This window comes from Danio rerio, chromosome 4 (assembly GCF_049306965.1).
Source record: "Danio rerio strain Tuebingen ecotype United States chromosome 4, GRCz12tu, whole genome shotgun sequence".
In the NCBI taxonomy this organism is placed as follows: domain Eukaryota; kingdom Metazoa; phylum Chordata; class Actinopteri; order Cypriniformes; family Danionidae; genus Danio; species Danio rerio.
In genome coordinates this window covers 43,957,501-43,981,876 of record NC_133179.1, presented here as the reverse complement: position 1 = coordinate 43,981,876, position 24,376 = coordinate 43,957,501, and the positions used below count along the sequence as shown (strand labels likewise).

At 34.4% G+C, this 24,376-nt stretch overlaps 3 protein-coding genes across 4 annotated transcripts in view; 2 read left to right on the top strand and 1 right to left on the bottom strand.

The window, feature by feature from the left end:
• LOC141381669 (BEN domain-containing protein 5-like) overlaps nt 1-6,276 on the bottom strand; it is a 495,902-nt gene extending 489,626 nt beyond the window's left edge. The window contains exons 1-6 of one of the 2 annotated variants that reach the window (XM_073947754.1): nt 6,054-6,276; nt 5,835-5,968; nt 4,763-5,022; nt 4,507-4,628; nt 3,967-4,100; nt 2,499-2,709 (exon numbers count right to left, since the gene is read on the bottom strand). In XM_073947754.1, the coding sequence (XP_073803855.1) occupies nt 2,499-2,709; nt 3,967-4,100; nt 4,507-4,628; nt 4,763-5,022; nt 5,835-5,968; nt 6,054-6,207 (1,015 nt within the window). In that variant the 5' untranslated portion in view covers nt 6,208-6,276. The remainder of the gene's footprint in view (nt 1-2,498; nt 2,710-3,966; nt 4,101-4,506; nt 4,629-4,762; nt 5,023-5,834; nt 5,969-6,053) is intronic. The other variant, XM_073947755.1, reaches the window with a different exon arrangement.
• The window catches only part of LOC101883766 (uncharacterized), a 291,682-nt gene that overhangs the window by 38,769 nt on the left and 228,537 nt on the right, over nt 1-24,376 (top strand). The gene's annotated exons all lie outside the window — the stretch shown is intronic.
• On the top strand, nt 5,721-21,460 carry LOC137487636 (uncharacterized). Its single transcript, XM_073947587.1, has 8 exons — nt 5,721-5,790; nt 5,870-5,975; nt 6,413-6,502; nt 6,584-6,682; nt 8,487-8,594; nt 9,119-9,229; nt 12,130-12,240; nt 19,183-21,460. Exons 4-8 carry the CDS (start codon nt 6,584-6,586, stop codon nt 20,164-20,166), a joined length of 1,413 nt encoding a protein of 470 aa, XP_073803688.1. The 5' UTR covers nt 5,721-5,790; nt 5,870-5,975; nt 6,413-6,502; the 3' UTR covers nt 20,167-21,460.

Sequence of the window (24,376 nt, the reverse complement as noted above, 5' to 3'; positions counted from 1 at the left end):
ACTAAATGTTATTTACTTAAAAATCATTACTTCCATAATAGCTGTGCTTTAGCTTTTAGTTTCATATAACAATTTGTTGATTGGCTGTAGTAAAATGTAGTAAAACTTGCAGCTTCACTTACCTTTTCAAAGGCCCCACACTGCTTGAAGTAATTCTATGAAGAAAAAATGAATAAAATCAACCAAAACCTCTTTAATAAATAGTGTACATAATCAAGATCAAAGTAATCACAAAATCTTTAAAATATAAATTTACTTATTTTTCCTCCCATTTTTTGTTTACTGTTTGCATAGGACTGAAGATATTTGTTAACATCTCATCTGTTGCAAGTCCATCTTTCTCTGGAAATGCGCTGCAACATTTAAAATGACAAAATTGCATATAGATGAATTATTGTAAATCATTTTCTTAGATATTTGCTTACAGTTTGCATTTGATGAGATTTATCTGGTAAAATCTCACCTGTTGTAATTTAGTCTTTCTCTGGGAATGTGCTGCAACCTTTGGAATGACAAAACTGCATTTAGGTAAATTATTATAAATATTTGTCTGCTGTACTACTGGTAAAACCTCACCTTTAGTATGTCAGTCTGCCTTCTGGGAATATACTACAATTTATAGAGTGACAAAAGTACATTTAAATCAATTACTGTAAATAAACGAGAAATTGTTAAATCTATAAAAAAAAGTCAGGGAACTAAAAAAGTATACCTTTGTTATAAACATATTGAGATATTGCAAATTCAAACCTAAAACTATCTTCAATAAGTGTTATAAACATGGCCAAACCCCTCATGTATAAGAAAAAGTCAAGTCTGCTCTAGAAACATTATACTGTCATCAATACATGGACAATAATGTCATATATGTCATTTTACAAGCTATAACATAAATTTGAAGGTACATTACTTACCAAATGGGATGATTGAAAAATCTGGTGAAAAATATCCAATGTGTCTGACTTTTGGTGTTTATTTGGCAGTTGGCGAACCGACATAATTTTGCATATTCTGTTACCTGCTGGATTGGAAGTATAGGGCGCAATTTAAAAGACGCTGGTTCAGCATATGTTTTTAAGTTCTGGTGACAAACACTATGTGCAGAGTAGCTAAGACAATGAAAATTTGCCAGGTTAACCTGAATTAACATTTTTTTTTTAGCTTATAAAATTGTGTTGAAAAAGTAAAAGGCAGAATCATTTTTACAGCATAAGGCAATTGTGTATAAATGCTGTAGATACAAAATAATGTATATTTTAATACAATATATAAATACAGTATTTGCACAACATTATTTTGCATATATATTGCAAAACATAAAAACATGACTTAAAAACATCAACTGACTTAAAACCATTCTAAGTCAGTGAAAATATGTTCTAATAATTGTGGCCACCACAGTACTTTATAAATATTTTATTGAATGTTATTAAACGGCTCTCTGAAATACTTTATTCTGATAGGTTAATAATAGGATTTCAAGGTATGTTATTCCCAAATAACAGCTGCTAAACTAATAACATAATAATTATAGATAACAACATAATTATAGATAACAATAATTATCTTGACCATTATGCTTATCTGTGACTCTGCTGTTTTTGACTGTTTGATGCCATCAGAGGCTACAGCTGTTTAAGGCCCACACCCAATTCTATTTTTGTACCCCTACCCTTTCCCCTTCCCCTTGGCCCTTACAATCGAGGGTTAAGGGGAAGGGCTTTAAAATTACCCCTAAAAAAATGGGACAGTACTGCAGCACCTGCACACGTCATCCTATGCCATCGCAATCTCTTGCTGAGATCAGATGATGGCGACTGCTGTAGTTATTCCAGTTGTGTTATTTATTGGTATTTATCTTCTGGAATTTACTGAAGGCATATATTATGTTATCATAACGATCTAATGTGGCAATAAGATCGTACTGTGTATTTACACAGTGGCCATATTCATCTATGTAATATTAAACACACCAAAAACAACATTAACATTATAGCAGACACTGTAAAAAGCTCATTCCCAGCCACTAGACATTACTGACAGGGTATTTGAGTGTCATCAAGTGTCAGAATGTTGTGGGACTGCTATACAGAAGTTATTATTAGGGATTATAGATAGCGAAATTCAGCAGGGGATTTTTACGTTTTTTTTTTTTTTTTTAATAAAAATTTTATTTTTATAAAGAATTTAGATTGGGCATAAGTCTTTTTTTCTCTCTAAAAGGTATATTATTACCTTAATGGTTTAATTTTGAACCAATTAGATGTGTAATAATTAGACAAATGTACATACAGCTAGTTGTTTTTGCAGAATAAATCCCTTCAGTCTTATACAACAGCTGCTGGCTTCATACTGCAAGAACAGCCAGCTGAATACACTCTTACATAAATGAGTATCAATGGATCAATGAATAGCTTAGCATGAACAATTTTTCAACTGTTAAAATATTTGTCTATGGTTATAGTGCATCCATGAATGATTAGAAATTTTTGATTTACCTCTCAAAACTTGCAACTTGGATGGTGTCAAGGGAGGCTTTGCTGAGCTATTTTTGGTGGGACACTCCTTTCCTGACACGCTTCTTGTTTTTAAAGTGGCAGTCCCCCACAATGCTACAGCCATCTCTTTCACAAAAAGAGAATCTTTTGCAGCCGATTTGATTTTTTTCCACACCTCTTCTCGGATCCAAATGTTGTCTCCTATGTGGATCTTCAAAACAGAAAATAATTGAAAATTTTTTTTTATTTGCTACTAAAGGGATAGTTATTAGTCATTATTATCTGCATGGTTTGTCACACAAGTTTCATTTTTCTGACAAAAAAAGATATTTAAATGAAAGCTTAAAACCTGCATCCATTGACTTTATATTATTTGTGTGTATGTGTTCAATAGAAGAAAGAAACATAAATGTTTTAACCATTTGAGAATGAGTAAATTGTGTAATTCTTTGATTGAACTATCTTGTAAAGACCACCTAAAACCAATTTATTTGGACAAACAAACTATTAAAATAATAAACATCACAGATATATCCACCTTATTTTTCCAATAAGAGCAGGCATGGTCATTTGTAAATGACTTTTGTAAATCTTTTTTAGACGTTCAGTCTCATTTCAGTTTGCAAATAATACACATAAAAAGGACCAGCGGCTTTTTTAAAATTAATATCAACGAAAGTAAATAAGTGAGTTGTCTAATAAAAAAGAAGATGAGCAAAAAATGGGGTGTTTTTTTCTTGACTGTAGAAATTTGGCTATCGCAAAAAAAAAATTGTTTTGCATTTTTTTTTATGATTTCAAATTAAAAACAAGAAGTTGTAAAGATCTCTAATTATTTCAGTGGTTCAGGTGGAAATTTTCTGAACTCTTTTCAGGGCAGATATTATTCACAAATGCTTTCAAAAATGAATCTGTGCAATAGTATCCGGCTACTTGCGCATGCAATGTGAGATGTGTAATCTCTGAAATGCAGTCTCAGATCCTTGCACTCAATAGAGCTATTGATATCACTGTGAGGTTAGGGGTGGGGTTAGGTTTACACATTAAAAAGCATGTATGCAATTGTGTAAAAAAGGTTGTACAACCTAAATGTTGTATCTAGGTTATAACATGGTTACTTAAATAGATTAAAACATACATTTAGTCATAATATTTAACAGTTGTGAGCAAGTTTTAAAGCTAGAGTTAACAGTAACATTATTTAACACAAACTATGTATATATGCTATTTAATTTGCTTTTACAGTAAAACGTCAAAATATTACAACACTTTAGATTTGAAAAGTGAAAAGAACACTTTTTGGAGTAAATGAAGCTGTCCCATGTAATAGACCAAAAGGCAGAAAAAATAATATTTCTGAGAATTAAAAAGATTGGAAAACTGTTGGAAAGAAATTTTAAGGAAAAGTTAACTTTTTGATGTGTGAAACCAATAGTGTAAAAAGGCTTGATAAAATATAGTAATGTACCTTGTCACCATTTACTTCATAAAGTCTCATTGGTTCATAGGTGTCGTTGTTGTCCTCAGAACCATTGGGCAGCTCATCTGATCTCTCAGGTGTGCTCTCAAAAGAGCCAGAAGGTCTACTAAGAAAAGATGGACCTGAAAAGAACAAAAATATAAGAACAATAAATATATATATATATATATATATATATATATATATATATATATATATATATATATATATATATATATATATATATAATTGGTAGAGATAAATACTGTGTGTTGATGTTTTAAATTGAAAAAGTTTTATTTCAATTCAATAACCATTTATTTTTGAATACACTAAAATGAAAAAAGACATATTTGAGATACAAAAAGCAAAATAGCCAAAACAACACAAATCTGAAGCCAATAAGATATAATAAACCATTAAAGGCCATCAACTGGGAGGAATTTTAGCATAAATTGTAAGATAAAGATACAAATAAAAAAAAATGAATTAATGCCAGAGAATTGGTCTGAAAATTTTGAATGTGGTGTAAATGATTTGGAATAATACCTTTTTTGGAGAAGGCTCTTTGTAGCACTTCATCTATATTGTGCTGCAGTGTTATGTTGAGGCTTTTGTAGGTGGCCAGCTCTTCAACAAGATCCTGTTTCTCTTTTTCTAATTTAGCACACCTTAAATTTGGTAGAGAACAAAAATCAGAGAGAAAAACTTTTTTCTTGATCAGATTTTCATAATACTCTGAAATATCTGACCTTTTTTTTAAAGAATATAAACAAATGGAAATTGTTCATGATTAAACTCTTACTTGTTTGTACATTTCTCCAGATCTTCTTGAAGCTCTTGTTTTTTCTTCTTCATTGATCTATATTTTCTTTGCAAATCTTCACGTATTTTCTGAGTTATTACTTCCTCTTCACTGTCAGAAAATTTGTGACTTCTGTCATCTGTGTTTTTGGGACGACCCATTTCAAAAAGTGGGGCCTCTCTCTTCCTCTCCTTTCTGTCTTCTAGAATTTTGAGCAGTGTTTTTCTTTTTTCTGAGGCTTCAGCAGTCCTCAGTGTTTTCTACAAATCATTGATACAGTTATAATTAATGAACTGTACAGAATTGTAGAAAGAAATTGGCAGCTTTCTTTTTTTAAATAAACGTTTTATTGTCAAATATATAAAGGTAAAGGGAAACCTCACGGGAAAAGGTCATACAAGTTTGGAACCATGCTAAGCAAGATTAGACATTCACAACTTTTCTTGATAACTTTAAAAACTGTTATGTCCAAGACATTTTAATACTTGATAATTTTATAATATAGTCTAATTAATTCTTTAAACAAAAGTTTGAATTCATTAAACTGCTATGCAATTTATGATAATGGATCAATGCCTTATATCGTCAAACACATAAGAGATCATAGATCTTACAATAAGACCTTTAAAGTATTAACAGTCGTAAATTTTGAATTCAGGTCTAGTTAAAGTTATAACTTATAAATAGACCTGAATTCAAAATTTACGAGTGTTAATACTTTAAAGGTTATTAATGTTTTAAAACTATTTAAAATATATATTTTTTAAATATTCGTACAATTAGCATTAAAACTCTGTATATACGAACTTTGACGCGCATGCACGCGAAGTGTTCGAATGAACCGATTAGCGACTCTACCTAAAATGACTCCATAATCTGATTCATCTGATTCATTGTAAGACAGCTAACAAACTGGAGTGATTCATATGAACTGCCAGTCATTTGGACTCAAATGTATTCATTTTAAAGTGATTCGTTTGACAAGCGGAAGTTACAGTGTGAAGACGAAGATCACGCCAATCTATGAGGTAACATTCAGAGGTTTAAAATAAGATTTTTATAAATACGTTACGTTTTTCTTTTTCAGAGCTCCTTTTTCTTTTTCAGTTTCAAACACTTCCTTTTCGTCATCCTGGTTGAGGACTTTTGCTGTCCTTATCCGCTTGGACGGGTTAGCCAGTTCCTCCTCCATCTCTTCACGGGTCTCTGAAAGGTAAGTTACGTTAAGTAAGTAAACAATATAACGTTAACGGACGTAGTCAGTCTTACTTCATCAAAACGTTAACCTTACCTTTTATCAGAAGTACCTGAGCTTGATAAAACGTGTTTTCCCAGCGAACAAGGTACAAATAATTCTGTTTATAATTTTTAGGGTCAAATTTTTTTATATCTTCTATGGGAACAATGTGTTTGTGCCCGTCCGAATACCGCACATAGGCAAACATCTTTGAGGTACCGTTAAAATGCCGTTAATTTAAAAATCCACGAAAGCCCTTTTATGTCCTCTGGCTGATAGCGGGCACACACGTCATAACGCAAACGCAATTTTAATAACGTATATATATATGTATGTATATGTGGCATTAAGATACAGTACTTGTCTAATTGTGTATAAATAAAATAAATTGTTCTTTTCTCCATCTCTAATAGACCTTTCGATTTTTTTGAGAGCACACCTGAGAGATCAGATGAGCTGCCCAATGGTCACAACACAGAACCGATGAAGTAAATGATGACAAGGTACATGTCTGTATGTCTATGTGTATAGTATAAAATACATATTTGTGTAAGTACAATGTTACTTATTGAAAGTTTGTGTAGATGTCAAAACGGAAATATAAGAAATACCTGGAGCCTGGCAATGTGTCCATCATACCAGCCAAAACCAGACAAAGGCTTGAGAAGATGGCTGGTTTTGAGGTAGCTGTGCTTGTTTCTGTTAATAACAACTGTTAATGTAGCAACTTAATATGAATATAAAAATATGGCTATTGCATGTAAAATGTGTTACAGTCGAACATAATTTCAAAGCCCTTATTTTGTTTCATAGACAGAATATTCATATTCATACCAGACCCCTCCTAACATTGTATGATACCTTTCTGAAACTTTTTTGCAACCTGGGGTTCGTTCTTCATACCTCGTTTAAACAACCTAAGCTGATTCACAGATCTTGGATATTTTTACATTGATAACTGATGTCTGGCTAATCTGGTTGTTCAAACAACTTCACAAATCAGTAAAATATCTGAATAAACTGTTCTCAGATTGCTGCATGTGTTGTGAGGGACAGATCTATCGATCCTTAAAATTATGATCAGCAATGCAATGATTGGTTGATGGCACATCAGCGTAATGGCATCATCTGATTAATATTCATTTATCCACATGAGCAAAATTGCATCAAATCCGCAGTAAACTGTTAAATATGATACACAATACATTTCCACATCAATTGTGGGTTGCAGGCTTTACACAATTATGTGTCAAGTTCTTTATTATAGTAGGCCTATTCAAGTTTCTTAATAAATGGCTGTTCAAATTAATTTTGCTTTAAAAAAAACATTTTGATATTAGTAAAGGTGTCTGCAACTTTTGCGAAATATCAAATCACCGCATATTAGCTTTCAAAATGTGTGCCCGAGAAAATGAGAATATTGGCCAAGTCTATTATCATACACAAATTTTATTAAAGCTTAATTTTTTTTTTACTATTTTACAATTTTCCCCAGTGTAAATAACCTATAGGTTACTACTGTGAGAAAGTATCAGCATTTGGAATATAGTTTCAGTATTACCTTTGCTTGAAAGGTCTTAAGTGAGAATCTAACTCTGTTTATATGAAATAAGCTGCTGTTTGCGAGCAGGTTTGAGCTACCAGACCTGTTGCTCACAACAACTCTTAAATGAGTTTTAAACAAAACAATCCTGCATGTTGTCAAATCGTCAATAACCAAGTTTAACTAACTGAGTAATCCCCGTACGAAGAACAAACCCCAGATGAGTGTAACTCAACTCCAATTGTTTGGATTAGTCACATTGGGTGAAACATCTTTAAAAGAAATTCCTAATTTGTTAAATTCTTTAATTGCAAACTGACAGCAAGCTTCTTTTAGTTGCCAAATAAAGTCATATACTGTACATTTAACATAATGAGTTGATCAAAATTTGATATCACATCATCACATTTAAAAAAATAATCATCTAAGCTAGCTGCATTTATTTTAGCTTCATTTACAATTTTTTTTGCAATGCAATTTTTGTAGTTATTCAATAATATCTTAAATTTTAGTAGAGTGATGTGTTACAGATCCAGATAATTTACACATATACAATACTGTCTTTTTTGTTTATCCATTAAGTTTAACCCAACTAATTAATATAATTTTCTACAATACATTTTACGTGTTAAATCCTGAGCTGCAAAATTTAACTTCAAGCTTCATCTGTATCTTCAACTTTATCTGTAGTATTACATGACTATAGTATATGTTGAAAATTCCACAATTAAGTGGTTATTACTCAATTTTTTCAAATTATTAAACGTTCACATATTAAAATTATATACACTACACCATGCAAAGCATTACTTTGCAAAAAAAACAAGTCATGGACAGCAAGTGTCAAATTAGTTTTTTAAACATGAGAAAATCACATTTAAACTATTTAAAATTAGACTTTTTCATCTGTTTGTGTCTTTAATTATTTATATCTTCATACATAGGTGGAAAGCATTAAGGAGACAAATTTGGACCTGTTGGTTACTGACCAGAGTTGTTCAGCTACAGATGACTTCTTTTCAGATATAAATGAGGTTTCTTCAGATTCAGAGGTAATTACACTAATTACATCAGTATGTAATTACATATAAATGACAAAGGCTATTGAGTAACCATATTGCGATACCCATCTACAATTTATTACCAATACCATGCCCTTACATACCCGAGTGTGCAGTTTTAAGCCGCTGTCACACTGCACTTTTCGCCTCATAGGCTTCCGTTTATACGCACGCACTGGAATTGCAAGCTGGTGCTTCAAGTTCAAGCTTGGTAAACTCTGACTTGCGACCTACATCACATGACTGTGTGAGACAAATTGAAAATCAAAACATGACCTATTCTTTAATCCCACCCATTTTCGCAGTGTCGTACGACAGAAATTTGAATGCTCAAACTGTATTTTTATACTGTAATATAAAAATCATTAAGATGGATGTGTCTACTGCACACTATTAGACCTGTATGTAATTTTCTAAACTTTTTTTACTGATGAATTATAGCCAAAGAATGTCATGTAGTATGACCAGTATTTGAAAGATTCAAACATTTTGATGGCCTGTCTGTTGTTCCATAGGAGGAAGATCAATTAAGGATAAACAACCACAATGTTGACCACAGCTCAATGGACTCTGGACAGATCCACGAAGACACAGACAAGACCCCCTGTCACATGTCTGATTCAGAGGTATTTGTGTGATTTGGCTTCATTCACCCAAAAAGAAATCAATTGTCTAAAGGCTGGGACACACTGAGCCATTGCTAAACAACTAGCACCCAAAAACCCAACTCTTTGTTATTGCCTGATGTTGTATCGTTTCTGGACCAAAAAGTTTAATAACATTAGAGTACATTACATAACATTAAGTACATTAGTACATTATACATTAGGTAGCATTAAATAATGTTGCCTCATTATAAAATGCAATATATTATATATAATATGTGTATATATATATATATATATATATATATATATATATATATATATATATATATATATATATATATATATATATATATATACATATATATATATATTTTTTTTTTTTTGTTATTCAGGCTGCTATAGTTTGCAAATAGACGTTTGAAAATATTCATTGTTATTGAATCAAAGACACATCCATTTTAATTTAAACACAACCACAACATCTTAATAGTGCAAACAAGTGTTGGTTTTCCATTAGAAAAAATGTAATTACCGTCGGGAAAGATCAAACATTTAAATAGTAATATAATATAATATAATATAATATAGGCGACACAGTGGCACAGTAGGTAGTGTTGTCGCCTAACAGCAAGAAGGTCGCTGGTTCGAGCCTCGGCTGGGTCAGTTGATGTTTCTGTGTGGAGTTTGCATGTTCTCCCTGAATTTGCCTGGGTTTCTTTTGGGTGCTCTGTTTTCCCCCACAGTCCAAAGACATGCGGTACAGGTGAATTGGGTAAGCTAAATTGTCCGTAGTGTATGAGTGTGAATGAGTGTGTATGGATGTTTCCCATAGGTGGGTTGCGGCTGGTAGGGTATCCGCTGCGTAAAACATGTGCTGGATAAGTTGCCGGAAGTAGTAGTTCATCCGTGTACTTCTCACATACTGGTTTTTAAATTTTATGAATTCAGACATACTACTCGGCTAGCATACTGTTTTTAGCATTCTATATAGTAGGGCTGTGCAATTAATCGAAAATCCGATTTCGATTTCGATTATGGCTTCTAACGATTATGAAAAACCATTAATCGAGATAAACGATTACTGCATCATATACCAAAAGCGCGTATGACCGCGTACTTATGTGTGTGTGCAACACACACATAAGCACGCGGTCAGCATTCGGTCTCATTCGCACACTGAGATGAGTAGAGGAGCGCAGACATCTAAAATCATTAACGTGAGCGCTTTAATGGTCAAATAGGTGTCAAAACGCGGTGATTAATAAACAAACGAGTTGAGAATCAAAAGACGTGAAAGAGAAACCATTAAAGTGAAAGTGCGAAATGCTGCCGCCTGTTTTATCATTAATCAAACGACGAGAAAATTCCTCTCTGCTCTTGACTGAAGGATTTTTGTAGCTGAAGTGTTTTTCTTAAGGTGAATATGCTTAAATCACAGTTTGTTTCATATTTTTATTCTATTGTTTTTATTTCTCTTTCCTTCGCAGGGTGGAAAATAACTGGATATATGCAGTTGAAGTCAGAATTATTAGCCCTCCTGAATATTAGCAACCCTTTCCTCCAATTTTTGTTTAATGGAAAGAAGTTTTTTTTTTACTTATTTCTGAACATTATAGTTTTGATATATCATGTCTAATTACTGATTTGTTTTATCTTTGCTATAATGACAGTACATAACATTTGACTAGATGTTTTTCAAAATACAAGCATCCAAATTAAAGTGCAATTCAAAGGCTTAATTAGATTAATTAGGCAAGTCATTGTATAACAGTAGTTTCTTCTGCAGGCAATCAAAAAATATATTGCTTAAGGGGGCTAATAATATTGACCTTAAAATGGGTTTCAAAATATTTAAACCTGCTTTTATTCTAGCTAAAATAAAACAAATAAGACTTTCTCCAGAAAAAAAAAAATATTAGAGGAAATACTGTTAAAATTCCTTGCTCAGTTTAACATAAATTGGGAAATAGTTATTTAAAAAAAACAAAATTCTCAGGAGCGCTAATAATTTTGACTTCAACTGATAATTGTTTTGAATAATCGTGATTACAATTATGACTAAAATAATCGTGATTATGATTTTTTTCAAAATCGAGCAGCCCTACTATATAGTATGGTATGTAATTTCGGACACAGCCCATGTGAAAACTGCACCAAGAAAAAAAGCATCCTTGTAACAGTTTTAATTCTTGTTTCAGAACAATCAATCTACAGGTGTAAAGCACCTCTAGTTTGTAGGGTAAGGTGGAGTCATTTTAACAGTGTAATTCTCACTACTAGGGATGGCTGATAAGATGACATGATCATATATTGATGATGTCTAACGAGTGATGCCAGTTATGACATTCAATTACGGGCTATAATCACCGTTATTGGGTAAAAATATATTTGATGAAGTTAGCAAGTAAATGTATGTGGATCACTTTTTTGTGGTTTTAAATCTACGCACTATACTTACTCATTCCTGTCCAAATAGCTTTCAAAAGTTACATTTGCCTGATAGGTGCCCTTTAAAGCAAGTATAGTTTTTTTTTTTTATATAATTTTTGAATTAATATAAGATTTAAAAAAAAATTGCATATATTGATCGGTCAGAAGATTTGGTAAGAAACTGGTAACATGTATGAGGTGGCATCATGAAAATCATTGATCCATTTAAGCAGAAGTGAGAAACTTCAAGCTTTGGATGTTTATATCATGTTTATATCTTATAAATTCTAATTTTGTTAAGGTTTTTGATCACAGAAGGTAATAGCTTGTATTTATCCTTAAAACTAAAATCTTAATACTAACATAGTCACCCTTAAGTTGTTTCTTTCTTCTGCTGAATACAAGATATTATAAAATATAGAATATTATGAACAATATGTAAGTAATGTATAATCAAGAATATTAATGGCCTGTCTTTTGTTTTATAGGAGGAAGAAGAATCGATGATAAGCAACCACAATGCTGACAACAGCTCAATAGACCCAGAGCAGATCAACACAGACACAGACAAGACCCCTTCTAACATGTCTGATTCAGAGGTATTTTATTCACTTGTTGCAGCTGGCATAAACTTATCTGGGCAGTTAAAAAAGGGCTAAATCACTACAACTACATTTACACAAAAATTCCAACTGTGGGAACTATGCAACTTAAAATAAATACAATTTTAAAACTTGATTTAAAACCAAATGCTATTTAAAATCAAATAACAAATATAAAGAACAAATAATATATAAAAATATATTATTATTATTGAATATTTTCAACTACAATGGGGGGGGGGTAGCAGAAATAGAATTTTACATTCATTTTATTATTAATCACCTTCTAATTGGTCTGTCTCTAAAAGTGAGGGGGATGTATCCTCCCATCCCCCTGGTTGCTGCGCCCCTGATTGGCATTGGTAGCATTTAACCCTGAGAAAAGCACATAATCTGTACCTGAGGTAACTATTGTCATATAGTTTATGCTGCTGATCATCTGTGAGAAATGGAGGTCATTTAAATATTTTTCTGTTCAAAATAGAAATTTAAGGTGAAGGTTAGAACATGATGTCAGGTGTAGTTATGTTGAAGGCTTGATAGTCAGGGATGCTCACTTCTTTTGGTGTCATTAATCTGGCAATCTGCATTTGTGTGGAGTTGTCGGAGAGGACGGGTGAAAAAGTGTTTTAAATTTGAACTGCAATACCTAGTTCAACTACTAAGTGTCAATCTTACAAACTACATCTTTGAGTTTACAATGCATGGTTTTGGCTACACTCATTCTTCCATGGCGGGGCGCCATGCCAAAAATCATCCCGCCATGGCTACATTACAGCTTCTCATTCAAAACATTTTATTTTTTTAATAGCGGGTAATAATCACACCAAAAAGTAATACAGGGTTCCCGCGGGTCCTTAAAAAGTCTTAAAAAATATCTTAAATTAAAATCCATGAAATTAAGGTCTTAAATTGACTTAAATTTACCGTAAAATGGCTGTAGGTATTACATTTTTAGCAGATGTGCTTAATGATGATAGGGAAGCACCGTGGTTCACCGTAAAACATCTAATAGTTGATTTATTCAGTATGTGTGAAGCAGGAGAGAAATGACAGTCGCCGTGATTTATTAGCTTATTACGGCAGGTCGGCTACAGACGCTTGCGTCGGTCTGCACCTGCGTGCTGTCATTATGCGGTTGCCGAGGTGAGGTTCAAAATGCAAAGATGGGAAAGTTTAAACTTAACGACGTGGCAAAGAGTCAATGTGTAAATTCTGCAAAAAGACCTATTCATTAGGAACCATGGGGCTCAAAGTCGTCGAGTCGCACATGAAAAGACGAAAGCAGCCGCGGGACGTTGCAGCAGCTAGTCATAGTGGGTCTAGGCTTGGGCTTGCGCAGTAAATGAACAGTCATGTGATGCATTTCGATTAGCGCGAAGAAGTAATCAAATTGTTTGTTACAACATTGAAATCCGTCCCTGCAAAGGTGAAACAGATGATGACGGAGATGTCAAAAAGAGCGAATTTCGACAGCGGTCAGGCCAGCCGCCAGTTTAATTCGAAAAGTCATTCTAGCCACTAAGGTATTTCGGCGGTCGCTTATACACTGCGTATTACAGTAGGGCACTAAGGAGCAGTGTCCAGCGAGCTGACAGGGAACATGACAAGGTCACTCGCTGCATTGAATCCGCTGTCACGGAAGTTGAAATGAATGTTCTTGACTGGTAGAAGATGAACAAACAATCCTATCCAAAACATGCTAAATTAGCCAGATCAGTAGTGCATCCCGGCCAGTAGCAGCAGCAGTGAAAGGGTGTTCAGTGCTGCTCAGTGAGCGAAGGACTGCACTAAAGCCATTTACAGTGGATTCAATAATGTTCCCCCACAAAAACACATAGCCTAATCTTGATGAGTAAAGAATTTCAAATTAAAACTAAATATTAATTAAACCATAAAATAATGTAGTAAGAGTATACATGCTTATGCTGGCATTATTCTTTTATTATTCAGCTTCACCATTGCCTTATTGTGAAGAAAATTGGCAAAACAAATCCCACAGAGCCTTTATCTTAATTTTGTTATTGCCAAATACCTGTCATCATTTATCATTTATTTTAATTAATTTGCTAAGAAAGACTTATTTTTATGGGTGTGTTGGCCAATTTAAAGGTTAAGTGTTTGTACCCAGGCCTATTTAGAGTGTTGAGATGTTAAGATGATACAGAGGACTTATTTTATTTTTTTGTTCCAACTTGGCCTGTAGCCTATGTTATGAATAAGTAATGTTAACGCATATAATGACTCATTCATGAAAAAAGAGAAAAGAGCTGTGTGCATGTGCACATTTGGATAATGTCGGGCTATAAACGGGTTCGGCTTAAACGGGCTTTTAAAAAGCTGTCAATCAAAATGTACTTGTCGGGTTCAGGATCTATCGGGCCTAACTTTTATAGCCTGATAACAGCTCTAGTTCAGACGCCCCCTCACAGTCAGCTATAACAATTTCATCACCAGACACCCAAAAGGCGGGTACTGTGGGTTATCCATACTGTGACGAGGCACAATGTATTTAAATCTAACGAGAACATTAAATTGAGCCCTGTAGTAGGCTTGCCACGATAGACGGTGTTGACGGTGATACCGGTTTTAAGACTCAACACCGGTGACATCACTTTTTCACTGTGACACCGTCCCCACATTTGTTTTTTTTAAGTATTCGTTTTTTTTTATTAAATATTTATTTGAATTAAATGTGAAACATAATTCTAAATAATTTACTTAAGACGAGAGCATGCACTATATTTATCATCTGAACATAGCTACAATGCGTCGAATTTACAGAAAGAGAATGGCAGACGATAAAGTGTCAAAACGCAATGCAAAAGTATCTGTTTGGCTATATTTTGGGTTTAAACTAAATGCAAAAAGAGAACCTGAAGACGTTAATGAGGCAATCTGCAAACTTTGCCTGACAAAGGTGGCAGCAGTTGGAGGAAACACAACTAATTTATACACGCACCTTTAACACACTTATAGCCATAAATAGCCATAAATACGCAACGCATACTCTCATTTTAAAAATCACGCGACCATTATCTCATAATGTTTAATAATAAATTATCTTTTTTTTACTAAAACAAGAGTGATTTAGCAGTGCTACGCCATTAATAAGCCAACTGCAGAGAAACAAAGCAACTATAGCGGCAACAGCCGTGAGCACTTTTTCCGAAGTTCAGCTGTTTTTTTTGCACTTGATTATTATGCGTTTAATTAAAAAAAAATCCATAATGAATTGGCCTACAAGAGGTAAGGCTAACCTGTGTGTGCGCGTGTCTTTTATGTCTGAGGACGCTCTCTTCAAAAACCGAAAGTTGCTTCGTCTGTCTGGCAATATTTTGGCTTTTAATAAATGAAAAGTTAATTTAGATGAGCCAATATTAAAAATTTAAACAAAGTAACTGAGACGTGCAGCCACACATCGAATCTGAGGTCTGATCTCATCTCTCTCTCTCTCTCGCTGTCATCTAGACACAGACGCCTAACAAGTCAAGTCACAAAACCGAGGCTGGTACCAGCTGACAGGTAGAATAGCTGAAGCCTTTGCGAAATCTGTCAAAATACAGCGCTGAAATTAACAGGCATAAATATCTTTGAGCCAGAAAGTCTATCTATGTTATCTGTCAAAACGCAATTGGAGCCATGGAGGAGTTGTGTAGCCTTTAAATTATATTATTTCTAATAAAATGAAAACCAAAATAAAATATTCATTGCATTTTCCGTTTGAAAAAAATATACGTAAACGAAAAAAATCAAAGGGTGGCTAGTTTGTTTTAATGTGTTTTAATATTAATAAAATTAACTCAGCCTATTTAACGGTTAGCCTACGCCGTCAATAGGCAAGCCATTCAAAACATATGATTGTACTGTGTTCTCGGTTATAATCTATATTTTACAGTAAAAACTAAACGTAGCATGTCTCGCTGTCATTTAAAACATGTAATTCAGAACACACCAGAGCTGTGGACCTACAGTATGCAGTGTGTTAACTTACAGGGTGGTGTTGGTCAATCTTACTGCGCAACGAACTCCAATCCGAGAAAGATTATGTTACTCGATAGACAACATTAACTTGAGAGATTTTAAAAATAAAAGGTATTTTTAAAAAGCAACAACGTGCAAATCTGCAACAAATAAAACTAAAAATAAAACGTCTTGCCAGTGCTGTGTGTATTCCGCCATTGACAGTGCACGCCCTTATGCAGCGCCTGTAACTGCCGCTTTTAAGAGAGATCAAAGCTGGTATCATAACCAAAAAGCAAGATCATATAGTTATAAATATTCCATAACAATACTTATCGAAATATTTATACATTTACATGTTGTTTATTGAGATTGTGTGATCTGTATATGATGTCTGAACTTTACAGAAGCTGTAAACTGACACGTGTGCGGTGATGTTTAGCTCTGACAAGGCGCTTTTATTTAGCCTGTAGTCTTTACAATTTTTTTTTTTACATAATGTTCCATTTCTCAACATTTTTATTATTATTATTTTTTATTCATAGTTTATATATAAAATGAGTGCCAGCTTGTTTAGTTGTGATCATTATGCAAGGATCATATTTCACATTCGGTCTATTCTTCAATAGGCTATAGATTCGTTAATAATGTATTTTATAAACGGATTGTTCATAAGGACTAAGCTGTTAATATATAATATAGGCGTTTATGGTTGTTATTTGTATGGTCCTAACTTCCAGTTTTTTTAGCCTGTAGTATTGTTGTGTTTTATTCGTTATGGTAATAAAAGTTATGTGTTGTTTAACAGTGATTTTTTTTTTTTTTGTAGTTTCCTTTTCGTCCATTCAAACAATTGACGCCGAATTGGCAACTCCCGCAAAACTGAAAGTGAAAGTATTATACGCACGCATTTATTAGCTATTTAAAAGCAGAAAAAAGGAGGAAAAGAAGAAACGCCCACTCCCACGGTGATACCGGTATTACCGGTGTTGTCACATGTCGATTAACCGGTGGGGAAATTTCCTCATCATCACAAACCTACTCTGTAGGTCTATTGGACACATTCATAAATATTCCTAGCAAAACAAATAAATGCTGGAGACATACTCATTACATAAACGCACTTAATCGCACTTCAGCAGCGTTTACTTGAGAGCGCACAAATGCACGAGCAGAGGAAATCGGCGCGCAAGCAAAGAGATCCGCATGCTCGTAGACTATTACATTAACGCAATCTCGACTTTTAATACTGCGCTCATGAGGAAACACTGCAATGTAAGACATATGCATTTCGGATTCACACAAACACACACACATACACACACACACACACACACACACACACACACATACACACACACACACACACACACAAACACACACACACACACACATATATATATATATGTGGCTAGTTTTTTATATTCACAATATAGTCAAAACACTTTAGACATAAAACTCTTTGTAAAATAAGAAAAATGAAAACAAGCATGATGTATTTGCTTGATTGTTTCTGCTGCAAACCTAGAAATATGATACTGAATTCAGCATAGCTATTTTTTTTCACAATTTGTCACTGCTAATTATTTTACAAAACTATTTAATTTTAATAATAATTATTGCATTTAAGTGTTGATCTGGAAAAATGTATCAAATGTTTTTTTGTTTAGAATTAGTCTTAATACAAAAGTCAATAAAAAATCTAATGAAGCAAAAGAAACAAATAATAACAATGAAATCAACTAATTAATTAAACTTCTGCATAATAATTTGGGGCCTAATGTAGCATAATGTTTGTAACACATTTGCACATTCATTTGTGTGAATGTATAGCTAACGTTAATTTACATGGTACAGAATTTTGTTTTAATATAAATCTTAATAAAATCTCATTAGTCTATTTGGTCTTTTTATAAAATTATACAATTATTTTAAAAAATTACAATATCTGAAATATATAAAGCTTACTTACAGTATATTGTAGGTGATTTTTGACTTGAATTGGTAGACTTCATTTGGGTTGTAATGACATCAACACTACTTAAAATGGCACATTCACACTGAATCAAAACAATATTGGGTCTTTTGGATTCTAGGGACTGGGTGGGTCAGACCCGGCATATGTTACAGTAGGTCTGCTATAATGCAGCATAGTCTCTCTTTACACTAAATTCTAAGCAGACAGAGACCCGCTTTTTTTGACTCACAAAGGTGAGCTGATGTCTGAAGTTTTGCATGGAAGACAAAACTTGCAAAAATTCAAATTAAGTACATGTTAATGTATTCATATACATTTAACAATAAAAAATTAAATAATATAATTTAAAAAAAACAATATATATATATATATATATATATATATATATATATATATATATATATATATATATATATATATATATATTAGTTTTTTTTTTTAATTCCTTTAAAAAAAATTGATCCTAAATGAAACAATTTATTAAGATTATCATTTACGTATTATGTTCTTTCTGTCTTTATTCTTTTAATGTTTTTGTTTTTCATTTGGGGAACAAATTTGTCTTTCTATGTCTGAGAAATTGCCAGCTGGTGTCCCTCCTTAGCACTTAAGGCTATGAATTTGAAATCTAAACAAAAATAAATAAATATATATATCAATATGCATGAGAACATATTTTTATTCCACTTTTTTTATTCATCAAAACATCATAAAACCCATCTTCTGGGATTTCTTCTTAACAACAAATAAAAGAAAACCTTATTTATGCCCAAAACCAAAAAGCTATTTATAAAAAATGAAATGTGCTATTGTATATGGAATTTATAACAAACCTTTAGGCTGCAAGAGCTTAGTTTTCAGAAGCTATATATTTATATAGCACATTATCAATATGCATACAATGAATCATCCATTGTACAACCAATACATATTAGTTGTTTATCCTGTCCCAAACTATACTGCATGTAAATATATATATATATTTTTTTAATCTCTAGGGTGGAGATTTATCAGATTTACTTGTTTTGGACGAACCAGAGGAGAACACTTTTAGCACATCTTCTGAAGACACAGATGGAACAGATAGTGAAAGTGATGATCCAACGCCAACTGATGATCCACTTAAAAAAATAGGCACGGACAAAGGCATGGACAATATTCTCAAATCCACAGGCTCCATCACAAAGGCTGAGGCTCTACTGCTAATAATGACTCATGCTGCTGTGCATAACATTACTGGCTGTCAACTAGATGACTTGTTGACTCTGATTAATTTCCTGTTTGGTAATGATGTTGTTCCAGGTTCAAAACATTTGTTTAACAAGGTTTTCAAGAACAACTCAGAGATTGTAGACTTTCACCTTTATTGTCAGGCCTGCAAATGCCACTTAGGCACACAAAAACAAGTCACTGACCAGAACATAAATCAATGTCCATCCTGCAGCGAAACAGTTGACATCACTACTTTAAATAATGGTAGCTTTTTTATCAATGTGCCAGTTGCACCACAAATCCAGAATCTTCTGGAAAATCCTGAAATACAGAAGCACCTCGGCTATCGCTTTGACAGACCACACAGTGTTGAGAATGTTATCTCAGACATATTTGATGGAGCATTTTATGAAAAGCTGTCTGAACCAGGAGGGATTCTGTCAAATTCTAACAACTTTTCATACAATTTTAATTCAGATGGGTCTCCTGTTTTCAAATCTTCAAAATTTTCTATTTGGCCAATACACCTACACTTGAATGAACTACCTCCCAAAATTAGATTCAAGCATGTGATTCTTGCCGGTCTTTGGTTTGGAACCCATGAGCCATCTATGCAAGTTTACCTGAAACCATTTACTGAACAAGCAAAGTCACTCAGCTCTAAAGGTGTTTCATGGAGAAAAAATGGTGTTCAGATAAATAGCAAAATTGTTGGCATCTGCTGCTGTGTAGATTCTAAAGCAAGACCGGCAATGCAGAACATGACCTAATTTAATGGCTATTATGGGTGTGGCTTCTGCCTTCATCCAGGTGTTTTAGTTGAGCGACACGTAAAGTATACTGTGTCAGCTTCAGGATACGATGACAGAGACTCAAAATCTATAATTAGAGATATGGAGATTGCCTTTGCTGAAGGTAGGCCTGTCAGAGGTGTTAAAGGTCCATCCCAACTGATAAACATGCCGTTCTTTGATGTAGTGTGGGGCTTCGTACCTGATTATATGCATGCTGTCCTTCTTGGTGTTACCAGACAGATTACTGAACTTTTTCTTCAGAGTTGTGATCAGCCCTATTATATTGGTAGACCAGACACATTACGTGTAATAGAAAATCGCATCAGAAGCATCCAACCTCCACATCTCATTACCCGCTTGCCTAGGCCAATTGAGGAGTTCAGGTACTGGAAGGCATCAGAATGGAGAGCTTGGTTGCTTTTCTATTGTTTGCCATGTCTTGAAGGTGTGCTTGATACTCGGTATTTGAAACATCTCAGTTTACTTGTATCGGCAGTATTCCTTCTTTTGCAGGAGTCTGTCACCTATGAGGAAGTCAACAAAGCAGACATCATGCTCCTTGAGTTTGTTGTCAAATTTCAGTTACTCTATGGAGAGACAGGCATGACTTTCAATGTACATCTTCTCACTCACCTTGCGAAGTCAGTGAAACTGTGGGGTCCATTGTGGGCACACTCGGCTTTTGTTTTTGAAAATGCGAACGGACGTCTCTTGAAGTTGATCCACGGAACTAAAAGTGTTGCTGTTCAGATTGTCAACAAGTTTCTGTTGCATAAAGCCATGTCATGCTTTGCAACAAAACATGTGATCAGTGACCATGTGTTAAACTTCTGCAGAGAATTCAGTGAATATCCAAGAGTGCAGAAATGTCTGCGTTGGCAGGGCACCACAGTTTTAGACAGTGGCACAACTAAGCATTTAAAGGATGAGGAAATGAGTGCCTTCATCTCAGCAGAGAGACAAGTACCAGAAATTGTACTAGTACACAATAGGATGGTCCATAATGGTCTGGTTTTTACCAGCAAGGCCTACTGTCGGTCTAAGAGAAGAAGGGAAAGTGCCATTCAGTTAAATAATGGATGCCATGGAGAAATACAGGACATTGTGTCATTTACAGCAGAAGGGGAGACAGAAATTGGTCTGTTCTTCAAGAGGTTTGATACACAGCCGATCTTTGCACTTCCTCAAAACTTTGGTTTTGTGCCACATGTAAAACTTGTTAGAGATTATCGGTCCCCTCTGCAATTTGTCCCATTAAACAGCATCAAACAAAAGAGTTTTACTATCTGCTCTTCAGATAATATCTTTATCTGTGACTTTCCAAACTCATATGAGAGGGATTAAACGGTGTAGAAAGTGTAGGTTGAGTTTTGGGTGGGATTAAGTGAGGGGAGAGAAACAGGCTGACAGCGGTGACAGAAACATAGCAGCGCTACATGGCAAGAGCTGTACTGTGACACACCTACATCTATGATCACTGTAAACGCCCACCCTAAACAGCCAGATACACATCACCCACTCTTCCTCATCGACACCCCTCACTCAAACCTCTAACGGCCATACACCTAGATCCCACAAACCCACTCATGCTACCACACTTTACTCATCCAACTCACCTTTCTACACCCGTATCCACTACACAACCCTTCAACTACGTTCCCCCAACCCACTTCTCCCACATCTTCATACCCACATGTACCGTGCACCTTCTTCCACACCCACCAACAATATGAAACCCACCCATAACCCATACACTAACATCCACCAAAAAACATTTACTAACACCCTGTTCATCCACTGACACACACACACAGTGATTTGAGTATCAGTGAGTATACAGGGTGTTAGGGGAGGTTTGAGTGTTAGTGAGTATACAGGGTGTTAGGGGAGGTTTGAGTGTTAGTGAGTATACAGGGTGTTAGGGGAGGTTTGAGTGTTAGTGAGTATACAGGGTGTTAGGGGAGGTTTGAGTGTTAGTGAGTATACAGGGTGTTAGGGGAGGTTTGAGTGTTAGTGAGTATACAGGGTGTTAGGGGAGGTTTGAGTGTTAGTGAGTATACAGGGTGTTAGGGGAGGTTTGAGTGTTAGTGAGTATACAGGGTGTTAGGGGAGGTTTGAGTGTTAGTGAGTATACAGGGTGTTAGGGGAGGTTTGAGTGTTAGTGAGTATACAGGGTGTTAGTGGAGGTTTGAGTGTTAGTGAGTATACAGGGTGTTAGGGGAGGTTTGAGTGTTAGTGAGTATACAGGGTGTTAGGGGAGGTTTGAGTGTTAGTGAGTATACAGGGTGTTAGGGGAGGTTTGAGTGTTAGTGAGTATACAGGGTGTTAGTGGAGGTTTGAGTGTTAGTGAGTATACAGGGTGTTAGTGGAGGTTTGAGTGTTAGTGAGTATACAGGGTGTTAGTGGAGGTTTGAGTGTTAGTGGATGTATAGTGTGTTTGTAGGAGTGGTATTGAGTGTCTGACTTATTTGTGTAAGGGATTATTTGTGTATATGTCAGTGGATGAACAGGGTGTTAGTAAATGTTTTTTGGTGGATGTTAGTGTATGGGTTATGGGTGGGTTTCATATTGTTGGTGGGTGTGGAAGAAGGTGCAAGGTACATGTGGGTATGAAGATGTGGGAGAAGTGGGTTGGGGGAACGTAGTTGAAGGCTTGTGTAGTGGATACGGGTGTAAAAAGGTGAGTTGGATGAGTAAAGTGTGGTAGCATGAGTGGGTTTGTGGGATCTAGGTGTATGGCCGTTGGAGGTTTGAGTGAGGGGTGTCGATGAGGAAGAGTGGGTGATGTGTATCTGGCTGTTTAGGGTGGGCATTTACAGTGATCATAGATGTAGGTGTGTCACAGTACAGCTCTTGCCATGTAGCGCTGCTATGTTTCTGTCACCGCTGTCAGCCTGTTTCTCTCTCCTCACTTAATCCCACCCAAAACTCAACCTACACTTTTAGATCTTCACTGCAATGTCTGCCATGTCCTTTGCTATTGAGAATTGTATTCCATAGTAAGTGTTGAAAGCCAGATGACAGTATGTTTAGTGTATATAACTTAAAATACTTTTGTATAAATTCTCTGACTGAATTAAATTAATAATAATTTTAATGCTTTATAAATTTGATGCCAAATATATTGTAAATATTGTTTCTAGTTTTTGTTATCACAGAAACTATATAAATTTACTATAGATTTACTGTTGAAAGACAGTTTTTTTTTTGTTATTTGTGTACACATCTATTCAAAACCATGGTGAATGTGTTTCTTTTAATGTGATTTGAGTCAGTGCTACAGATTTAGGCTGTACTTTATGCCAGGGGCAGAATGGGAAAATTTACTTACACAGGCTGTCCTTTTGCAAATTAACCATCACTGGCTGAATGTTTGGCAAATGAAACAGTATAAAAATGACTTATACCATTAAATTTCAATAATTAAATGCTTTCTCTTTAATGCTACCCTCTCTTCCTTTGTCCATCTTTTTTTTTCCACCAGAATCATCAGACTAAGAAAATAACTAGTTTTAGTGGAAACTACCAGTAAGAATTGTATGTACCTTGGCTCAAAGCAACCATCTTTAAATTTATATTACATTTATTAATTTAGTAAACTTTTATGCAAAGTGATTTACAAATTGAAATTAGAAGTTTTAAACATATGTAGATGTATTTATCTACTTATTCATTCATCTTGAAATGGCTTAGACCTGGGGGCTTAACCTCGAATTAATGGGGTACATTGCAGTAACTGAAACTCATAAGAGGGCTATTTTAACATTCAAGCACAAGAAAGTGGCAACTAGTGGTAATGCAAATCACACAGCTTCTGAAATGTATGTGTTTGGCCAAGCATTACTCAGTCATTCTTTCACAGAGCAAATATATGCAATGAAATTATTTTTTTCTTGTTGTACATATTAAAGAGGTACTTTAAGGTACTACGAAAGTACTAAAAATAGACTTAATCATAATTATTATTCTGTTCTGACCAATTGTTGCTTAAACAGAGGTTTAGGCGTCCCCCAGATCAGAACAGCAGAAACAGTTTGGGTAACTTAAATTTACTGGCTTAACAACAAATTGTTTACATTATCTTTCTTTTTTGTACAACAAATAGGGGAAATGTAGGCTATGCATATATTCCCATTTACTTTAACTTGTCAGTTCAACCAACTGACAACAACATTTTACTGGTTTT